This window comes from Strongyloides ratti, scaffold srae_scaffold0000001 (genome assembly GCF_001040885.1).
Source record: "Strongyloides ratti genome assembly S_ratti_ED321, scaffold srae_scaffold0000001".
Taxonomy (NCBI): Eukaryota; Metazoa; Nematoda; class Chromadorea; order Rhabditida; family Strongyloididae; genus Strongyloides; species Strongyloides ratti.
The window spans coordinates 728,859-748,653 of record NW_020171519.1 but is presented as its reverse complement, the minus strand read 5'-3'; the positions used below and the strand labels follow the sequence as shown (position 1 = coordinate 748,653).

General features: G+C 18.3%; 7 protein-coding genes across 7 annotated transcripts; 5 read left to right on the top strand and 2 right to left on the bottom strand.

Annotated features, from left to right (window-relative positions):
• Positions 1-22: 22 nt before the first annotated feature.
• Positions 23-1,022, bottom strand: SRAE_0000024800 (Cation efflux protein family and Cation efflux protein transmembrane domain and Cation efflux protein cytoplasmic domain-containing protein; the record flags this gene model as incomplete). The annotated part of the gene is made up of 2 exons (XM_024646112.1): positions 23-770; positions 811-1,022. 2 exons carry the CDS (start codon positions 1,020-1,022, stop codon positions 23-25), a joined length of 960 nt encoding a protein of 319 aa, XP_024500327.1.
• A 1,544-nt stretch (positions 1,023-2,566) lies between these two features.
• SRAE_0000024700 (Hypothetical protein) lies at positions 2,567-4,286 on the bottom strand (the record flags this gene model as incomplete). The annotated part of the gene is made up of 4 exons (XM_024646111.1): positions 2,567-3,299; positions 3,340-3,597; positions 3,650-3,703; positions 3,883-4,286. The coding sequence occupies 4 exons, from the start codon at positions 4,284-4,286 to the stop codon at positions 2,567-2,569; spliced, it is 1,449 nt and encodes a 482-aa protein (XP_024500326.1).
• Positions 4,287-5,690: 1,404 nt separating this feature from the next.
• On the top strand, positions 5,691-6,618 carry SRAE_0000024600 (Photosystem I BtpA, assembly family and Ribulose-phosphate binding barrel domain and Aldolase-type TIM barrel domain-containing protein; the record flags this gene model as incomplete). Its single annotated transcript, XM_024646110.1, has 3 exons — positions 5,691-5,864; positions 5,913-6,262; positions 6,300-6,618. 3 exons carry the CDS (start codon positions 5,691-5,693, stop codon positions 6,616-6,618), a joined length of 843 nt encoding a protein of 280 aa, XP_024500325.1.
• Positions 6,619-7,302: 684 nt separating this feature from the next.
• Positions 7,303-8,382, top strand: SRAE_0000024500 (7TM GPCR, serpentine receptor class d (Srd) family-containing protein; the record flags this gene model as incomplete). The annotated part of the gene is made up of 2 exons (XM_024646109.1): positions 7,303-7,694; positions 7,749-8,382. The coding sequence occupies 2 exons, from the start codon at positions 7,303-7,305 to the stop codon at positions 8,380-8,382; spliced, it is 1,026 nt and encodes a 341-aa protein (XP_024500324.1).
• A 651-nt stretch (positions 8,383-9,033) lies between these two features.
• On the top strand, positions 9,034-10,655 carry SRAE_0000024400 (UDP-glucuronosyl/UDP-glucosyltransferase family-containing protein; the record flags this gene model as incomplete). Its single annotated transcript, XM_024646108.1, has 2 exons — positions 9,034-9,391; positions 9,439-10,655. 2 exons carry the CDS (start codon positions 9,034-9,036, stop codon positions 10,653-10,655), a joined length of 1,575 nt encoding a protein of 524 aa, XP_024500323.1.
• A 2,487-nt stretch (positions 10,656-13,142) lies between these two features.
• On the top strand, positions 13,143-14,199 carry SRAE_0000024300 (7TM GPCR, serpentine receptor class g (Srg) family-containing protein; the record flags this gene model as incomplete). Its single annotated transcript, XM_024646106.1, has 2 exons — positions 13,143-13,917; positions 14,036-14,199. 2 exons carry the CDS (start codon positions 13,143-13,145, stop codon positions 14,197-14,199), a joined length of 939 nt encoding a protein of 312 aa, XP_024500322.1.
• Positions 14,200-14,641: 442 nt separating this feature from the next.
• SRAE_0000024200 (7TM GPCR, serpentine receptor class v (Srv) family-containing protein) lies at positions 14,642-18,021 on the top strand (the record flags this gene model as incomplete). Its single annotated transcript, XM_024646105.1, has 3 exons — positions 14,642-15,299; positions 15,345-15,485; positions 17,171-18,021. The coding sequence occupies 3 exons, from the start codon at positions 14,642-14,644 to the stop codon at positions 18,019-18,021; spliced, it is 1,650 nt and encodes a 549-aa protein (XP_024500321.1).
• Positions 18,022-19,795: the final 1,774 nt, after the last annotated feature.

Genomic DNA, 19,795 nt, shown 5'->3' with positions numbered 1-19,795 from the left:
TATATAATTTAGTAAAAATATTTTAATCACCATCTACTTTATAATCACAATGGATAAAAACTCTTTCAACAAAATCTAAATTTGATAATTTATGAGTTAATCCTTCTGTTATATCATGTGTTACTTTTAATGGTAAATTTTCATCCATAACAATATGTAATTCTATTTGAACTTTTGAACCAATATGATATACCATTAAATGATCTAAACATTTAATTCTTTCATCATGATTAATACATAAATTTATTATTCTATTATAATGTTGTTGTTCAATTTGTCCACCAACTAAAAGAGGAATTTGTTCATTAAAAGTTGAAATCCATGATGAAACAATCCATGAACAAACAATTATTGCTCCTATAGGATCAGCTAATGACCAATATCTTGTTCCAAAATATGCACCACATAATGCTACAACATTCGTAAATACATCATTTTGAAGATCAAGTGTCAATACTCTTGATGTTGGTGTATCATGTGTTTTACAAACAATCCATAATAAAAATTTTGATAAGATTCCAAACAACATAATCCCTACAGTAGTCTTATCAACATTTATATGTATGGTATTTGTCAAAATAGCTTGAAAAGAATTTAATATCATCATACAATTAGCAATACCCATTATTACAGCACATATTATACCACTTAGAATTTCTAATCTTTGTCTTCCTCTTGGATAAAACCAATTATTTGTATTTGTTATTGCAACATTTGATAAATATATAATTCCACCAGTTGTTAAATCTAATGAAGCATCAACTAATGTACTAAACAAATAAAAATATAATATTTTTTTTGATTATTTACCTTATTACTGAATAACTTCCAGATACTATTGAAGCTATCAAATTTAAAAATAATCGAGTAACATTAATTGACAATGAAAATTTAGAAATATAATTATCAAATTTTTTTTTAGAAATAGCATCTAAATCTTCACATTTTATCTTTTTAACATGAGTTATATGAATTGAATTTTGGAGATCTTTCTTAAAAGCATAAAGAATTTCTCTTTGCATATTATAATATTTATTAATATCTTCATTTTTAATTTTATTATCTTGACTTAAAATATTTAATTGTTTTTCAATATTATTAAAATTTGTAAAATTTCTTTTTTTCAAAATAATTTCATTTTTGGTAACAACTTTCATTATTCTTACACCAAATTGATTAGATTAAAATTTTAGATAAACTATTGTTAATTAATTAATATGTATGAAACGTACTCATTAGTAATATGAAAATAGTGTATTAATTTCATCTATTTATATTTATAATTATCTTATCAGTTTTAATTTACTTTGTTATCAATTAAAAAAAAGTATCGATGATCCACAGAAGCATTATTATACTATTACTAAAAAACAGAAATTTTATTTTATTTTTATTCAAATATTTCACATTAAAAAATCTTTTTTAATAAATTTACTAAAAAAAATATGTAAAATTTTTAAAATACTTTATTAATATATTTATGTTGTAAAAATTATTAGTTTTAAAATCTTTAAAATTGTAACTTTAAAATTATTTGTTGATTTTAGATTGATAGATTATATATATATATATAGTACAAATTGTAATTAACATTAATATTTAGTTAACATAAATTATGACTCATTTTTCTTGTAAATATTAACATGAATATTTTAGTAAATATTTTACCTATAATCTTAAAAACAAAGAAGAATTTATAAAATAAGTTGACTGTTTAAACTCATAATTATTTGATATAAAATAATAGGTATATTTAGTTTTTGGATTTTATATTGATAAAAAATAAATTTATTACTCCTTTGATTTACTTAAAAATTTTTTAATATATAAATGATAAAAATCTTTCATCAATTTTTATAAACAAGATATTGAAACATCGTTTATTATAAAAAAAAATGAAATATTATTTATATATTATTTTATATTTTTCTTATTTTATTTATATTCAATCAGGATATACTACTACTATTGGAAATTGTGAAAAAGGATTTTGTCCAAAAGATTATTCATGTATCAGCAATTATTGTGTTAAAGGATCTATTCAAAGAGATTCAGTATCCTTAACTTCTACAACTAAAAAATTTATATCAAATTTTTGTAATGATAAAGATTCAACATGTTCATCTATAAAAAACCTTTGTAATAATACAATTTATAAAAATTTAATGAAAGAAAAATGTCCACGATCTTGTAATTATTGTTAATTTCTTTATATCATTTTTAAATAATATGTATAGTTTAAACTTGTTTTTTGATAAATTAACAAAATACTACAATAAAAATTTAACAGTACAAAATTATATAATTTTTTTATTGATATTAATAAGTCAAATATATCGTAAAATCGTGAATTAAAAATATATATATTTATAGTATATTTTTTGTAATATAATAAATAATTTTTCTTTTTTTTAATTAATAACAAGTTATTAATATTTTTATTAAAAGAAAAATTATAAATCTTTCTGTTTTTGAAAAAAAAAAAAAATTTTAAATGTGGCACAATAGGTAACTGAGATTTATCATGTTGTAAAATTTTTAAAAAATACTATTTTTTTTTTATACATTATCCAACAGTTGGTTTGCATAGATATAAAAAAGATGAAGGACAATTATTAGAATCTCGACTTCCTACCAAATATTTACATTTACATGTATTATCATTTGGAATTCCTGGAATATTTGTTTGACAAAATTTATTTGTTTGTGGATGAGGTCTTCCATCACGATAGGCATTTAATGTAGGACATTTTGAATTCTTTGACAAAGGTTTATTTGTTGTTGTTACAACAATTTCAAACATTTTCCTACTTGATCTCATATTACCAATTATTGATATTGTTGTTGTTTCTATTTTATTATTTTTTCCAAAATTTGATGTCCCAGAAACTATATTATTGATTATTTTTTTATCATTATTAGGTGGTGTATTTATGTTATTTTGTAATAAATTTCTATTACTTTGAAAAGTAATTGTTAAAATAGTTGTTGTTGTTGGAGGTTTAGTTGTTGTTGTTGTAGTAATTGGATCAGATAATCTAGATAATAATATATCATTAATATTTGATTTTGTTGTTGTAGAAATATCTATTTCACTATTAATAATTAATTTTTTATTTGTTAAATTTTCCTCTTTTGAAGATAAATTTGGAACTGTTGATTGATGTTTAGAGTTTTTATTATTTAAAATACTTTTTCTAGCTTCTTGTTTTCTTGATTTTGCTTCTTTTTCACGTTTTTTATAATCTTCTAAAACACGTTTTGCTTCTGCTTCCGCTAACTTTAAAGCTTCATTAAAACTAAAAATATTATATAAGGTTAATTATTTCTTTAGTTTACCTTATATTATCATTATAATCATTTGTTAAAATATCAACATTTTTTTCTTTATTATTTTCAATAATTTCATTAACAGCACTAATCAAATTTTTAGATTTTAATGATCCACCAATTTTATTCTTTTCTTCATCTTTATTTGTGATATTTAAATTAGTAGTTACTTGTTGAACAACCAATTTTGATTTATTTCTCTCTTGACCTCCACTTTTAATTTTTAGTGGAACGTTGTGTTCAATTTTTATTTTATTTTTATTATTACTAAATTATTATATCATTAAATATAAAAAAAAAATTTTTATGTTTAGCTTACCTTTTACTTTGAGAATCATCTGGAAATAAGGTATCATAAAGTGAGCTCAACCATCTATAAATAAAGTTTGTAATTTTGTTATATTTTAAAAGTTATTACATCATTTTAATAAAATTAACATCTTAATTTATTTAATAGTAATAAAAAAAAAATTAACGCTATAAATATTTGTTGTAACATTTTTTTAAATATGTGTACTTCAATATTTACTTTTTAGAGAAATTTACTCTTACCTAAATCGTTCTTTATCATTTTTAAAATTTTGTGGAACTTCAATTGGTGGTTTAGTATGTGGGAATTTTGTTGTTGTTGGTTGAGGAGTTACAAATTTTGACTCTATTTGTCCCATATATTTACCTCTTAATACATAATCATGAGGAGGAAGATCTGGAAAGACATCTTCATATATACGATCTGGTATGTCATCTTCTGCATCTGGACTTAATAAAAATTCATAATCATTTGGTAAAATTTTTCCTTCAGTTTCATCAAATATAACTTGCCCTGCGCGTATTTTTATATTAAATCTTTCTTTATTATTATTTGTTAAAGTACCATTCAAATTTATAAATGAAAAAAATAATATTATTATGAAATAATAAACAAATATTGAATAGTGAAAATTAAATACTTCCATATTAGTAGAATTAAATAACACTTATAATATATATATATATATATATATATATGCCAACAAAACTTATTACTCTTTTTTTTTGATACAGAATAATAAAATACCTTATAAACCTTAAATAATAAATAAATTAAAATTCCTCGTTATATTTTCTTTAAATAAACAAAATAATAAATTACAATGAAGATAAGAATTATGAAAACTTTTTAATTTTAATTAAAAAATATAATAGTTAGATATTTTTTTAAATAATAATAAACTTTTTTAATCTATTATCTTTATAAAAATCTGTAAAAATTTATAAGTTGTTCCAGAACAATATAAAAAAAATCTAAAAACAATTTTTAAATCTGAAATCTTATATTGCTACTTTTCTAAAATATATAGTTTTATTATTAAAGATACACCTCCTCTTGAAATTTTTAACCCATATAGTGTAAAAGAATTGTAGTAAATAATATTTGTATAAAAGTTAATTAAAAATATAATTTGATAAATAATTACCAAAAAAAAATTACAACTAAAATTTTCATTTTCTTGATAAATTAATTAATGAGATTTGTTTTTTTAATAAACATATTTTTTATTATTTTAAAATTAATGCTTTTTAGTATGATATTACTAATTAATTGTGAGTTATTTGATAAATAACCATAATGTAATAAAATAAAATAGAATTTTAATAATATTTTTAAAGTTAAATAATGAATAAAATATCAATATTTAGTAAATTTTCTATATTTAAGCAAAATTAATTGAGGTTTTGTTTCTCAAAAAATTCTTTTATTTCATGAAATTCATAGTTATTTAAAAAAAGTTGTCCAGTGTAGATTTTATATATTTATATATACATATATGCTTATAAAATAATAATAACCTTTTATTTAGAAATCATTTAATTGATATGTTAAAAATTAATTTAAACCAGTTTCTTTAAAAAATAGCTCATTATCATAAGTTTCTTTTTTTGATACACCAGTATTGGAAGGCTATTATTTATTGGAAAAAAATTTCTATTTAAATTTGTATTTATTTAAAAGAAAAATAATTTTTTAATTCTTTAATTAAATTCAAAAAAAAATGTTATTGAAATATGTTAGAAAATATTTTAAACTGGTATCATTTTTTTTTAATATACTAACAATAGAGTAGAAAAAAATAATAGAAATTTTTTTAATACAAATTTTATTGATGAGTGTAAAGTTTGATAAGTTTATATTAATTATAAATTTTAATTAAAAAAATTATGCAATGACATTTCTTTTTATAAATAAAAATTTTATCAAAAAAGATTATCTATTAAGAAAATTTATGTTTTTGGAGAAATGATAACAACACTTGATCAAATATATTTATGTCATTTTCTTTTATAATATATTCCATATTTAGATAGATTAATCTTTTATCATGAATTCTCTTTGTGCAAAATTTATACAAATTTTTAATAATAGTACACGACCTTTGATATTTGGAATGATACATATTCCATCACTTCCTGGGACTCCAGCTAATACTTCTCTCCCAAAGGAAATCATAAATTTCGTATCCCAGGAAGTACAAATTTATAAAAAGTGTAATGTGGTTAGTTTAAAAAACCATTACTGATATTGAAAAAAAAAAAAATTTAAGGATGGAATTATTCTTGAAAATATGAATGATATTCCATATCTTCACTCTTCAAAAATTGGTCCTGAAATTGTTGCAATGATGACAGCATGTGCTGCAGAAACACTTAATGTTCTTTCAGATGATAGAAAAAATTTTTTATTAGGTATTCAAGTATTAGCAGGTGGAAACAAAGAAGCAATTTCAATTGCTCATTCTACAGGATTTGACTTTATTAGAGCAGAAAGTTTTGTTTACAGTCATGTTGCTGATGAAGGAATAATGAATTCTTGTGCTGGAGAATTATTACGCTTTAGAAAACATATTGGAGCTAATGATGTTGCAATAATTACTGATATTAAAAAAAAACATTGGTATATTTCAATTATTTTAATATTAATATTATTATAGTTCTCATGCAATAACATCAGATTTAACTGTTGGTGATATTGCTGAAGGTGCTGATTTTTTCAGAGCTGATGGTGTTATTTTAACAGGCACTTCAACAGGAAAAGAAACTAATGTAACAGACATTGATTTAGTAAAAAAATCATGTAAACTTCCGTTATTTATTGGTAGTGGTATTACTATAGATAATATGAAAAATTATAGAAAAGCAGATGGATTTATTGTTGGTTCTCATTTTAAAGTTAATGGTAATTGGAGAAATAAATTATGTGAAGACAAAATTAGTAAATTTGTAAATATGGCTAAACAACTAACAAAATGATAAATTAAATATGTTTATTTTAGTGACATATTTTACAAATTTTTATATAAAATTTTTACTAGTTTATTAAGTTCTTCTTAATTTAATACTACATTTTATAATTACAATTTTTTTTAATAAATGTAACATATGATGTATTTTGTTTTAATTAAAAATTTCTTATTTTAATAATTATTAAAAAAAAAATTGATTATTAAATATTTTTCATAAAATATATGAATATATAAAACTTAATTAATAACAAAATATTTTTTTTAAATATACTTAAAAATAATATTTTTTTATTACAAAATATTTAATACTATTTTATTGTATTTAAAAATTTAATTTAAATGTATTGTTATTTATTATTTAAAAAAGGAGGAACTTAAAACATTTTGGTTCTAAAATTATCAACAGATTAATCTTAGAAAAGAAATTTTTCACAACAAATATACTCTAATATCCATAAAAACTACTCTTTTAAAAGTATTAAAGAATAGAAAATATTGTTACATTATATAAAATTTTAAATACATATATATATAAATATATTAAAAAGTTTATTTTTTTATAATATTAGTATTAACTATTAAATGTTAAAAAAATTTTTAATTTATTCATGCTTTTATATAATTTTAAAAACATCTATTTTCTAATAACTAAATATTATTTTTATATTTAAATTATATTTTAAAATATATTATGGAGTTTAATAAAACAGAATATTTTACAATTCTTTATTGGATTAGAAGATTACTTTTATATAGTGATTATATATTTTCATTTCTTGGAACCACGTTAAATCTTCTTTTACTTTATTTATTAATAAGAATTAAAAATATTGAATTTTTAAAATATCGAAGAATACTTTTTCATACAACAATATCTGATATAATATTTAGTCCAACGATAGCATATTCAGTTTTAGCAATGGAACCAGGAAGAAACTATATTTTTGCTTGGCCATCGGGAGCGATTAATTATTTACCAGAGTCAGTAGCAATTTATTTCCTAATGTTTCATATAAATACATTTTTTTTTATTATTTCTAACAATATTATAATATTTTTTTATAGATATTTAAGAATTGTTAAGTAAGTTATAAATATAAAAATATTTTTAATTTTTTTTTTTAATAAAAATTTTAGAGGTTATTCAATGAATGGTTTTCAATATGGAATATCAACATTAATTATTATTATTTGGAATATTATAGGATTTAAGTTTTGGGTTGAAGCATTTACTAATATTTCACCTGGTGATTATCATTTAGCAAAAAATGAACTTCCAAAAGAATTTTTTTATGATGGTAATGGAAATGAAATGAGAGTATTTATAGCAAAACCATTAGAATTTTCTGGATTATTATGTGTACTACATGTTTTAATTACTTTAATATTTGTTCTTATTACTGTATGTTTCACTTATTTAGCTGTTCTAAAGACACTTGAAGTAAAAAAATCATCAATGTCAAAAAAATCAAAATTACTTCATCGACAATTAAATATATCAATGTTACTTCATACAGGAGTTTCATTATTTTCTGTTTTTTTACCAATATTTTTGTTATTAGGATGTATCATTTTTCATAAAAAGCTTTATGGAATAGGACATTTATTTTTTTATATTTTTGAATATATTCCAACCTTTAATGCATTGATAAGTATATATTTTGTAACATATTGTAAAAAAGAATTTTTAAAATTAATTGGTAGATATAAATCAAAAAGCAATAGTAAAAGTATGGAACCATTTGAAAGTACTGAATCAAAATATTCTTAAAATATAATTTTTTTTTTTACTTAATAAAAGTTAATTTTTTTTATTCAATATTAATGAATATATTTTTATTTAATTTTTAATTTACATAATTTTTATATTAAAATAAATTTTATAAAAAAAAAGTACTTTTTAGATAACAAAAAATATTGTATTTTTGTTACAAATATGTTATATTTGTATAAATATTAATTATTACTATTGTATAATTGAAAAACTTTTAATAATGTTATTTTAATATATAAAAAAGTTTAGATAAAAATTTTACTTTTAAGATAATATTAAAAATAATACAAAAAATAATAATAGTAATAAAAATTAACATACTAATATAATATATTAATAATTCTTTATGTCATATTAAGTAAAAACTTTTATAATTTTTTTTTTACTTTCAAAAATTCATGTGAATTAGGAATAAAATTTACAATGGACACATATTTAACCTAAAAATTAAAATAATATCAATATAGACACAAATATTTTTTAAGTAAGTTTTTAAAAGAATGAAATATTTATTTCAAGATATTTGTAGTCACTACAAAAGTTTATCTTATCAATAAATTATATTTTATAAGAATACTTTTTAGTGATAAGAAATTCAATTTATATTTAACTAAAATTTTTAATAATAATAAAAATATACTAAAAACAATGTATTATTTTTTTTTCTTTATAATTTTACAATTATTTTTTTCGGTACAATCATTGAAAGTTTTAGTTTATTCACCAAAAGTTGGTCATAGTCATATAAATTTTAATGGAAGAATAGCTGATATACTTGTTAAAGCTGGTCATGATGTTACTTTTTTGGCACCAAAATTAACAAATATGCCTTATACTAATGGAACAAAATTAGCTAAAGTAATATCTGTTGAACCAGACTTATATGTAGCAGAAAAATTTCATGAAACTACTGCATTAAAAAATATGTGGAATTTGAAAGAAGATGTAACAAATGCATTTGACATGTTTTCAACAATATCAAATTTATTTTTAATTTCATGTGAACGTAAGTTAAAAAATATTTAATTATTATTAAATAAAAAATATCTATAGATTTAATAAATCAAAAAGAATTAACAAAACAAATAATTAATGAAAAATATGATATAATGATTGCTGAATATTTTACTACATGTCCATTAGGATTAGTAGATCATTATAATATATCTTCGTTAATTATTACATCAGCAATGACTTTTAATGATATTGCATATCCAATGTTAGGTCTCAATTTTCCTTCAAGTTATATTCCTGGATCATTTATGCCATTTAAAGAAAAAATGACATATAAAGAAAGAATTATTAATACATTACAATATATTACTATAAAATATTATCTTGAAAATATACTATTTAAAAAATATGAAGAATTATTTTCTAGAAAGACAAAAACAAATTTTTATGAAGCAAAATATAATATTGGTGGTGTTTTTATTAATACAGTTCCATGGATGGATTTTCCTTTTCCAATAACACCAAAAATACATTTTATTGGTGGTTCTGGTGTTCCTGAACCAAAAAATCTTACTAAACAATGGAATGATATTTTATCACTTAGAAAAAAAAATATTTTATTATCTTTTGGTTCAGTAGCACAATCATTTGAAATGCCTGATTCTTATAAGAAAGGAATTTTAATTATGATGAAAGAATTAAAAAATATTACATTTATATGGAAATATGAAAAAGAACCACATACATTACCTTATAAAGTACCTAAAAATGTATTTATCTCAAAATGGATACCACAAAATGATTTATTAAATGATGATAGAATAACAATTTTTATTACTCATGGTGGATTAAATAGTATAACAGAAGCAATTTCTAGAGGAAAAGTAACACTTACAGTACCATTATTTGGTGATCAAATAAGAAATGCTCAAATGGTGGAACGATTAAATATTTCAAAAGTTTTTAGTAAAAAAAATTTGTCTAATTCTAAATTACTTATTGATACAATTACTTATTTATTAAATAACATTGATTTTTATTCAAAAAATGTATATAGACAACAATTATTAATGAAGAATCGACCATTTTCAGCAGAGGAGACTATTATTAAGATAACAGAGTTTGTTGGTAAACATGGAAATCTTCCAGAAATGGATTTATACAGTACAAAAATGTCAACAGTTGTTTTTTATAATTTAGATATTATATTACCAGCATTATTCATTTTACTTTTATTAATATCTGGTATTATAATAGCTGTTATTTATCTTATTAAAAGTTTTAATTCAATTAGAAAAACAACTAAAATTGATTAAAATTTTCTAACATAATCATTTGTTATATTTTTTTTTCATTAAACTATATCTTTTAATAAAATAATTTTTTAATTTAATTATATATTATTTTAAAAAAAAGTTACTTTATTACATATGTATAATGTGTTGTCATATTTATAAAATGTTAATTAACAAATAACATTAATAATAAAAAATTTTTTTCATTTTTTAAAAAAATGAATTTAAAAAAAAAATACGACTTTAGCAATAATATTTTTTTTTATTTTAAATAGTTTCATCAATGTAATAAATATTATTTTTGAACAAAATGTTCCATATTATATATATTATAACATTTGAATTATATTTACATAATATATATTTTAAATTTTATAAAAATATAATTATATTTTTGTTAAAAAAGATAAATTATACTCATTGATATGTAACATTTTAACTGAATAAAATAGTTGATAGTTAAAATTTGCTTTGTTTTTTAATTATTATTAAACAAAAAAATTTTTAACTTATTTAATAAAATAAAAGAACAAATTGTTAATTTATTTATTTTTAAAATTAATATTTACTTTAAAATATAAAAATTTTAAATTATTAAAATTATTATTTTTTTTAATAAAAAGAAAATATTATTTATGTTATAAATTTTTGTGAATAGAAACTCTATAAAAAAGATAATTTTCAAAAATTTTGCTACGTAAGATAAAATATTAAAAATAATAACAGTTACAAATTACATCTACTTATTAGATAATAAATTTTAACAAAAAAAAATTTATTCATATTTATTTTTTAGTTTACAAATATTAATTTTATTTTATTATACACATAAAAAAATTCACATAATAATTATCACAATCATTACTTTTTTCTAAGAAAAAATTTAAAATTTTATAAAATAAGAATTTATATGATACAATTATATTGAGAAATATTTATTATATTATTAAAAGTTACATTAAATTATTTTTTATGATACCTAAATTTAATATTATAATTATTTTATATGAAATAATATCATTATAAATTTATTTATAATTATTTATATTTTTGTTTAACAAAATTTAAAAAATGGTTATGATGATATGAATGAATTTTATACAATATTTAGTTCCTGAAATTGTATTTCATTATGAATTTAATGTAGAAACAAAATTAAAAATTGATAATTAAACAAGAAAATGGTTTTTTTTCAATGAAAGATTAAAACATATTAACAATAAAAAAATACAATTAAATTTTTTTTAGTGTAATTATTTTGATCAATTAAATTATTTGTAGATTTATTTTAGGTAATTTATTAAGAGAAAAAGTTTTAAAAAAATTATTAATATAATAAAAAATTTTTATTACTTTGTAATTTATTATTTTGTTGCTACAATTAATATTTCAATTATTTGTCTTAGATTTTGGATTAAATTTATTGGTATTTTTTCTATTAATGTTACATTACAAAAATATAAACAAATGTTTGAAACTTTTTCATCAACAATTACTACAACCTGTCAACCGTATTTAATATTCTTGATAAATAGAAATGTTGAAAAAAATTTATTTGTAACAGATACATTTTATTGTAAAGAAAATACAACAATTTAGGAAATTGTATAAAATTAAAAATTATTCATTATTTTAATTAATAAAAAAATATTTAGTTTATTAAACTATGATTTTATTTAAAAATATGTTTTAAAAAATTTTGTTACTTTTAATTTATTATATTATTAAACTGTTAAAAATATTTTTTATAAATAAAATTACTCATAATTAACATTCATTGTTAAGTATCATTTATAATTATGATATAGATAACTTTTTTTTCATTTTGCTTTTTAATTGTTATTATTTTTGACTATCTCTATAATTAATTTATAATTCATTTTAACATATAAAAAAAAATTAAATAAATGATTTATTAATTACATATTATTAATGTAATATTTTAATAAATGTAACTTAAAAAGGATATAAAGTTCCGTGTTCAAAAAATTTATTAATTTTATCCTAACATAAAACCACAGTTACTTTTTGTAAAAATATAAGTTAATAATATAATATTCATGTGTATTAAAATAGAAATTTAATCATTTAAGAGAATTATTTTATAAATCAGTAATAAATAATTTTATTGCAAATTATCTTAATATATATAATTAATATAATATATTTATTTAGATATATTTATAAGTGTAACTATATATAAAAGTTATTCAAATATTTATTTCATAATAATAAATATCTTAATAATATATCATGAAGTATGTCAACATGTACTGTAATTTAGATTTATTATATTTAATATTTTATTTAAAAAAAACAATATTTTTTACATAAGTTTATATTTATTATAAATATTATATATTATTTGTTTTATATAATAATAATTTTTTACAGTAAGAAGAAACGTTTAAATTAATAATAATTAAAAAAACACAATTTTTTAATTATTTTTAATTTTGAAATAATTATATATTTATTTATTTATTCTATAGATTTATAGTTATAATAATGATATCTGCTCTTGATTGCTTTATTTTAATATTTCAACTTTTATCAAGTTTATTATATACATCAATTGCTTTATTTTTTACTACCAAATTTTCAAAAAATGACAAGGATAATATGAATTCATTTTATACAGCTTTTATAATAGGTTTTTTTATTGATCAAATTGAACTGTTAAAAACAATTATATTCGTTTCAATACCATCATTTGGTTACTTTACTGAATTTTATCGTGATAATCCAATACCACGTTATACAATTGGAGCATTGGGTTATGTTTGTACATTTGCTTCACTTCTTGGATCATTTTCCTTGTCACTTAATCGTTTAATAGCTACTATTTTTCCTTTTTTTTACAAATTAAGATGGTCAAAATATAGTATACTAATAAATATATTTATTCAAGTCATAATACCTATAATTGTTTTTCATCATAAATATGGTAAACAAGATAAACTTATATTTGATGGAAATACTCAAAAATGGGTTTACTCATCAGAAAATAGTGTAACATCAAAATATAATAATACAGTAGCTACTATCTTTAGTACTATAATTTTAATTCTTCAAATTTTATTTAATATTATTAATTTTTATAAATTATTAGTATCAAAAAAAGACAAAAATCATATGACGGAGTATCGAATTAATTTATCATTAGTTGTATATTGTTTTGCAGCAACATTAGGCAATCTTACAATTTCACTTCGTTATTGGATAAAATTTATAGGTTCATATCAAGGAAATATTTCTTTGAAAAATTTTGGTCAAACATTAGGTATATTTAATATATAAAAATTTTTTTTGTATTTATAAACTATTATATTAATCTAATTTTGTTAAAAATATATTTAAAAAAGAAAGTAATAATTAAAAATTATTTTTTCTAATTTTAGGTACTTGGACTTCAGTAATTACAACCACATCAGAACCATACTTATTATTAATTGTTAATAAAAATATTAGAAATGATTTTTTTAATTTTTGCAGAAAAAGAAAAACTAGTGTTGATATTGTATCAAGTAATACGAATAAACCAAAAGTTAGTTATTTAGAATAATTACATTTTATTTTTATTAAACTTATAATATTTAAATTATTCTTTTTAACCAAAATATAATAAATAAAGTTTCTAAGAAATAAATTATATATATATGCAGTGAATTAAAATTATTAAGTAATAAAATAATCATTAATAAAATACTAAATTGGTTTTTATACTTTGAACATAATAATATCATTAAATGATTAAAAAATTAAGTAAAAGTTATTTTTTAATTAATTAGTTTATATAAAATATTTAACAAAATTAAGAGATAAAATTTAAAGAATATTTATAAAAATAAAAATATTATTTATAAATTTAATATTATTTAATATATATTTAAATGATTACAATATTTGATTATATTATTTTATCATTTGAAATTTTTTCATTAATATTTTATACTATTGTTACTATATTTATTTGTTTATGTTTTAAAAAAGAAAATGAAATTTTTATGAAATCATTTTATATATCATATTTTATTGCTTATGGAATTGATGTTATTGAAATTTTTAAAACAAAAATATTTTTTTCATTTCCATCATATGGATGGTTTATATCTATTTTAAGTAGTACTGTAGCATCTTACACTCTTCCTATATTAAGTTATGTATGTACACATGCTTCAGCATTAGATAGTGTATGTTTGGCACTTCATACATCTATTGCAATAACTTTTCCAATTTTTTACAAAATTAAATGGTCAAAATGGACAATTAAAGTTAATTTAATTTTACAATTATTTTTACCAATTTGTGTTTTTAGTTATGAATTTGGTAAAAAAGCAAAACTTAAATATTATAATGGAACAAATGAATATGCTTATTCAATGGAAGATCCTTATATATCACGTTTAAATAATACTATTGCTCCTATCTTTAGTACTTTAATATTATTTTCAAATATTTTTTTAAATTTATATAATTTTTATAAAATTATTTTTTCAAATAAAAAAAATAATGGAAAAGTAAAAAATAATCATTGGATTGATTTATTAATTTATTCTTCAATTTCAACTATTGGTATTTCAACAATTACCACAAGATATTGGATAAAATTTATTGGTGTTTATAAAAATAGTTCTTCAATTAAAAATTTTGGACAATCATTAGGTAAATAGATAAAATAAAATTTTATAATATAAAAATAAATTTTAGGTGTATGGACATCAACAATTGAATCATGTAGTAAACCATATTTATTAATGTTATCAAATAAAAAATTACGTGATAAATTTTTAAGATTTTTAATTTTTAAAAATACAACTTTAGAATTATCGTCAAATGCCACTATTAACGGTACACGAAAAAATTTTACCATAAAAATAACATAATAATTATAAATATATTGTTAAATTTTGTTATAAAATTTCTATTTCTAATTAAAAAAATATTAAATTAATTAATTTTCATTATTTTAATATTTACTATTATATGTATATTAATTAGAAATTTATGTTATATTATATTTTCAAGTGTTAAAAAATAAAAAATAGTCATATATATAAAATTTGATAAAAATGTATAAATATAAATTAATTTAATATTTTATTTTTACTATACTTTATTAAATAATAACTTATATTTTTATAATTTTTTATTTTAAAAAAAAATTTTAATTATTAAAAAATATATATCGATTTTTAAATAATTTTTTTTTAAATTATATTTTTTGATAGTTTTTGTTTATCTTTAATATACATATATAATATAATTAACTAATATTTGTTCCAAAACAATATTATAATAAATAAATTATGTGTTTAGAATTTTAAATTATATCTTTTGAAATCATTTTATTATTTTTCTTTATATCAATTTTAATATTTTTTACAAAAATAACAAAAAAACATGAACATTTTATGAATAATTTTAATATAATATTTATAATAAGTTGTATTTTGAATGTACTTGAAATTATAAAATATATAATATTTGTTGATATTCCAGATCTTTCTTGTGTTTATTAATTTTTATTAAAATAATAATATATCATGATACACGAATGATGAAATTGATCATCTAATTACATTTTCTTATATAATAGATAGTTTTTGTATCACATTAAATAGATTTATTGTAATAAATTTTCCTTATTTTTTTTTAAAATAAATGATTTTTATGGACTATTAGAATAGATATTGCTGGAACAATTATTTTGCTTATGATTGTATTTTTTTAGCAATTTGAAAAAAAAGATAAATTAGTATATAATATTAATACTAAATGATATGTTTATTTATCATTAATATCTGAAATTTCAAAGTTTAATAATACTATTTTACTTATATTTAGTTATATTTCATTAATTATACAAATTTTATTAAATATCATTAATAAATAATTAAATTTAAAACAAATTCTCTTTAACAATTTATTGTTTAATTTTTACAATTAGAATAACTATAACAACAATACAATTTTTGGATTAAACATTATAGAAGCTTATATGATAATTTTATTAGAAATTTTGGTCAATCATTTGATACTTTTTCATTTCTTATATATTGTCAACATATAAATCTTGAGTATTATTAATAACAAACAAAATACTTAGATTAGAATATGTAGCATTTTATGAAAAAAAAATATCAAGTACAATTAATTTACTGATAAGGATAATTAATTTTTAACAAAATATATCATATACTTTTATTAATATACTATACTTCAATTGAAATCAAAACTTTACATATTTTTAAATATCTTCAACATTATAATATTTTTTATAATATATTGCTTTATATATACATTTTAATATGAAAATAAAAATATACTTCATATATTTTATTTGAAAAATTCATAATTTTTCATGTGAAAAAGTAATTTATATTTTGATATGAAAAAATTTAACATTTATTATATAAAATTTTAAATGTATTTTACTACGGATATAATAATTATAATATTTGAAATTTTGTCATTAATATTATATCTATTTGTTGTTATTTTATTAATTAAAAATATTAAAAAAAAAGATAAAGATGGAACAAATGCTTTTTATAAAACTTATATTATTGGATTTTTTGGAAATGTTCTTGAAATTTTAAAAACAAAAATATTTTACTTTATACCTTCTTTTGGATGGTTTATAAATTTTTATCAATATAATCCTATACCACTTTATACATTACCAGTACTAGGATATACTTGTACTTTTATATCAATTCTTGGTATTTTTTGTCTAAGTATTAATAGAACTATTGCAATTTTATATCCTATGTTTTATCGTATAAAATGGTCAAGCAAAATTATTTATATCACAATATTTATTCAATTTTTTACACCATTTATAATATTCTCATATGAATATGGTAGACAAGTTGAATTAAAATATGATAATGCAACTCAAATATATGTTTATTCAATGAAAGAACCTGAAATATCTAAAATAAATAATATAGTATCCTCTGGTTTATCAGCTATTATATTAATTATTCAAATATTTTCATGTTATATTAGTTTATCAAATTCAATAAAAATTGAAAGAAAGAATAATTATAATTTATCATTAACAATATATTGTTGTTGTGGAACAATTGCAATATTCATCGTTTCTCTTCGATTTTGGATAAAATTATTTGCTGTATATACAAAACATAAAGTAATTAGAAATTTAGCTCAATCATTTGGTACATATAGTTCAACAATTTCAACAACATGTCAACCATATTTACTACTTATATCAAGTAAAAAATTAAGAAATGAATTTTTAAATTTTATTTGTTTTTCTCTCTTTCAAATTAAAAAAAATGTTATTATAACAGAAACAGCAAAATCACCAATAACAACATATTTTAGTAAATTTAATAAAAAAAAAGTTGAAGTTTATTAATAAAATTAAAAAATAAAGTTTATTATAAATAAAAAGTATATTTCAAGCGTATTAATTTTTTTTTGTAATTTTTTATTTGCTACCTATTTTAAACAAAAAATTGTTTTAAAATTTTTTTACATAATACTATTGCTAAATCAAAATTTCTCCACAATTGTTTATTTTTTTCTATTAAATAATATTTCATCACTTTTAAAATAACTATAATGTTTTCTATTTTTTTTTGTAATCTGAAAAAAAAAACTCTAATTTGACTTTTATTATTAATATAAAGTTAAAATTTTTTTTACTTAATAAATTACTTATTTATGCATTTTTTTTAATTATTATCAAATATCTTTTTATTATTTAAGAAAACTTTTTTTAATAAAAATTAAAAAAAAAAACTTTTTTTGGAAATTGAATATGCATCTATAGTCATTCGATAGCCCTTGCAATGGGATGAATTTTGAATATAATAAACTATATCTTAAAATTGAAATTTTAGGAGTTATAAGGATTCAAAGTTGAGAAGTGAAATTGTGGAATATTTTTTTTAAATCTTGATTTTTATGATAATATTGAAAATTTTAAAAATAAATGCTATATTCTAGATCATTTTTTTACAAGAAATTTATCTAGCCTATTCACATTTTTATAGGATTTCTAAAAATGAAGATATGATAAGATATGTGTTAAAGAAAAGGTTTTAAGAATCTTGTGATAACTCAAGTCAATAAAGTCACAGAGCCATGAAACTTGATGCGCTGGGTTTCTTTCAAAATTTAAGGTATACCCTACGTTGAAAATATTTTAGAATTTTCAACCGTTTTTGAAATACAATGCTTGGTATTTTTTCGCGCGTAATCCATTGTAATCATTTTTTATATCTCAAAAGTGGTTAAAGGTATTAAAAAATTTTGAATGCACACCCCATATGAAAACTCATTAGAAGACGATTGCAAAAATCTGATTTCATTTGTCTTGATTTTGAAGCGAGATATGAACAAAGGCGAAAATTTTTCTAAAATATTCATTGTTCCCGACTTTTCAGTATCTTAGCAAATACTTATCTTATGAAGATGGGATTAGTTTCATTCGATTTCTATTCGAAAATTCATATAAGGTAATAATTTTTATAGCTATAGCATCATTATTTTCAGAGATTCAGAAATTGGGTGAAAATTTTCTAGATTTCCGACTTTACCTCTAAAACTGTGACCAAAAATAAACAACTTTTTTTGGAATTTGAATATGCCACTATAGTCATTCGATAGCCCCTGCAATTGGATGAATTTTGAATATAATCAACAATATTGTAAAATTGAAACTTCAGGAGTTATAAAGATTCAAAGTTGAAGGGCAAAAATGTGGAATATTTTTTTTAAATCTTGATTTTTATGATAATATTGTAAATTTTAAAAATAAATGCTATATTCTAGATCATTTTTTTACAAGAAATTCATTTAGCCTATTCACATTTTTATAGGACTTCTAAAAATGAAGATATGATAAGATATGTGTTAAAGAAAAGGTTTTAAGAATCTTGTGATAACTCAAGTCAATGAAGTCACAGAATTATGAAACTTGATGCGCTGTGCTTCATTCGTGATTTTAGGTATACCCTACGTTGAAAATTTTTTAAAATATTCAACCGTTCTTGAGATATGAAACTTGGTATATTTTCGCGCGTAATCCATTGTCACCATTTTTTTATATCTCAAAAGTGGTTAAAGGTATAAAAAAATTTTGAAGGTACACCCCATACGAAAATTCATTAGAAGTCGATTGCAGA